At 49.8% G+C, this 2,500-nt stretch overlaps 1 protein-coding gene across 3 annotated transcripts in view; it reads left to right on the top strand.

The window, feature by feature from the left end:
- Positions 1-2,500, top strand: part of STS (steroid sulfatase) — a 50,676-nt gene that overhangs the window by 25,343 nt on the left and 22,833 nt on the right. For 2 of the 3 annotated variants that reach the window (XM_084907451.1, XM_084907450.1), the window contains exon 2: positions 1,614-1,754. In XM_084907451.1, coding sequence (XP_084763577.1) covers positions 1,618-1,754 — 137 coding nt within the window. In that variant the 5' untranslated portion in view covers positions 1,614-1,617. The remainder of the gene's footprint in view (positions 1-1,613; positions 1,755-2,500) is intronic. The other variant, XM_084907452.1, reaches the window with a different exon arrangement.

Below are 2,500 nucleotides of genomic sequence, written 5' to 3'. Positions count from 1 at the left end.
TAAGGACGGAGTGGCGCGGGCAGGCAGAACGGAGGGATGTGTTTTTCTGAGCTTGTCCTACCCCGGGGGCACGTGTCTGGGGTCTGGGAAAAGCGGAAAAGGAAGGGACTCTGTTTGCATCCTTTAAAAATAATAAAAATAATAATAATAATAATAATAATTTAATAAAAAAATATATTTAAAAAAAATCCAAAACGAAAATGTTAACACATCTATTGAAGTGACCACAGGAATGCTTTTTAAGCCATTACTCAGTAAATTATATTTCGTATGGATGTGTGTGTAGCTATCCAAAAATTACGGAAATAAAACCCACTTGTCTTATTTAAAGAAAAGAAAAAAAATCAGTAAAATATATTTAAAAAAAAAAAAATAAAAGCAAATAGTTTTTTAAAATCAATAAAAATAATTTTAAATTTATGAGTGAGTGACCGGGCCTGATGCTACATTGGGAAGATATAAATTGAATTGAATGCTTTGGCCAGTGTGGCTCAATGGATAAGAGTGTCGGCCTGCAGACGGAAGGGTCCCGGGTTCGATTCCCGGTCAAGGGCATGGACCTTGGTTGTGGGCTCCATCCCCAGTAGGGGGCGTGCAGGAGGCAGCCGGTCCATGATTCTCTCTCCTCATGGGTGTTTCTGTCTCTCTCTCCTTCTCCCTCTCTCTTCCTCTCTGGAAACAATAAAATACATTTTAGAAAAAGGAAGGAAGGAAGGAAGGAAAGGAAGGAAGGAAGGAAGGAAGGAAGGAAGGAAGGAAGGAAGGAAGGAAGGAAAGAAGGGAAAGAGAGAGAGAGAGAGAGAGAGAGAGAGAGAGAGAGAGAGAGAGAGAGAGGGAGAGAAAGAAAGGAAGAAAGAGAAAGAAAGAAGAAAGAAAGAAAGAAAGAAGAAAGAAAGAAAGAAAGGAAGGAAGGAAGGAAGAAAGGAAGGAAGGAAAAAAGAGAGAGAGAGAGAGAGAGAGAGAGAGAGAGAGAGAGAGAGAGAGAGAGGAAAGAAGAGAAAGAAAGAAAGAAAGAAAGAAAGAAAGAAAGAAAGAGAAAGAAAAGAAAGAAAGAAGAAAGAAAGGAAGAAAGAAAGAAAGAGAAAGAAAGAGAAAGAAAGAAAGAAGAGAGAGAGAGAGAAAGAAAGAAAGAGAAAGGAAAGAAAGAAAGAGAAAGAAAAGAAAGAAAGAAAGAAAGAAGAAAGAAAGGAAGAAAGAGAAAGAAAGAGAGAGAGAGAGAGAGAGAGAGAGAGAGAGAGAGAGAAAGAAAGAAAGAAAGAAAGAAAGAAAGAAAGAAAGAAAGAAAGAAAGAAAGAAAGAAAAGAAAAAGAAAGAGCTGGTCCCTGGGTTCAGGGTCCCGGCTGGACACCTGGGAGGGGCGGGGCCCAGCACCGTGACCCTGACCCTGACCCTGACCCTGACCCTGACCCTGACCCTGACCCTAACCATAACCCTGACCCTGACCCTGACCCTGACCTTGACCCCTGACCTTGACCCTGACCCGAACCCTGACCCTGACCCTGACCCTAACCATAACCCTGACCCTGACCCTGACCTTGACCCTGACCTTGACCCTGACCCGAACCCTGACCCTGACCCTGACCCTGACCCTGACCCTGACCCTGACCTTGCAGGAGGATGAGGTGGCCGCTGCTGCTGCTGCTGGTGCTGTGGGGGGCCCGGGGCCAGCCGCCCCCGAAGCCCAACTTCGTCCTGATCGTGGCCGACGACCTGGGCATCGGAGACCCCGGCTGCTACGGCAACGAGACCCTCAGGTGGGGGCGGGCCTCCTCCCCGCGGACGCGGGGCCGGGCGTGTGTGCGGGCCGCGGTCCAGGCGACGTGCACGTCAGGGGAGCACGGACCGCGGGGAGACGTGGAAAGCCCGCCCGTGGCATGCATGGGACCGCGCGTGGCATGCCGTGTGGCTGCGTGTGGGTCCCATGTGGCTGTGCGTGAGTGAGTGCCATGTGACCGTGTGTGGCCTCATGTGGATCCCGTTTGGATGTGCATGGATCTCATGTGACTGTGCGTGGATCCCGTGTGGCTGCTCACAGATCCTGTGTGACTGTGTGTGCATTCTCGCGTGACTGTGCGTGGATCGCGTGTGACTGTGTGTAGATCACGTGTGGCTGCGTGTGGATCCTGTGAGACTGTGTGTGGATCCAATGTGACTGGACATGGATCACGTGTGGCTGTGTGTGGATTCCTGTGAGACTGGATCCCACATGACCGTGTGTGGATCGTGTGTGGCCTCATGTGGATCCCGTTTGGATGTGCATGGATCTCATGTGACTGTGCGTGGACCTGGTGCGACTGTGCGTGGGTCCCGTGTGGCTGCTCACAGATCCTGTGTGACTGTGTGTGCATTCTCGTGTGACTGTGCGTGGATCGCGTGCGACTGTGTGTAGATCACATGTGGCTGTGCGTGGATCCTGTGAGGCTGTGTGTGGATCCCATGTGGCTGGACATGGATCGCGTGTGGCTGTGTGGATTCTGTGTGGCTGCATGTGAATCCCGTG

This window comes from Pipistrellus hanaki (genome assembly GCF_964339955.1).
Source record: "Pipistrellus hanaki genome assembly, contig: scaffold_88, whole genome shotgun sequence".
Taxonomy (NCBI): Eukaryota; Metazoa; Chordata; class Mammalia; order Chiroptera; family Vespertilionidae; genus Pipistrellus; species Pipistrellus hanaki.
Note: the sequence above shows the minus strand (reverse complement) of the source record. Positions and strands in the feature narration are given on the sequence as shown.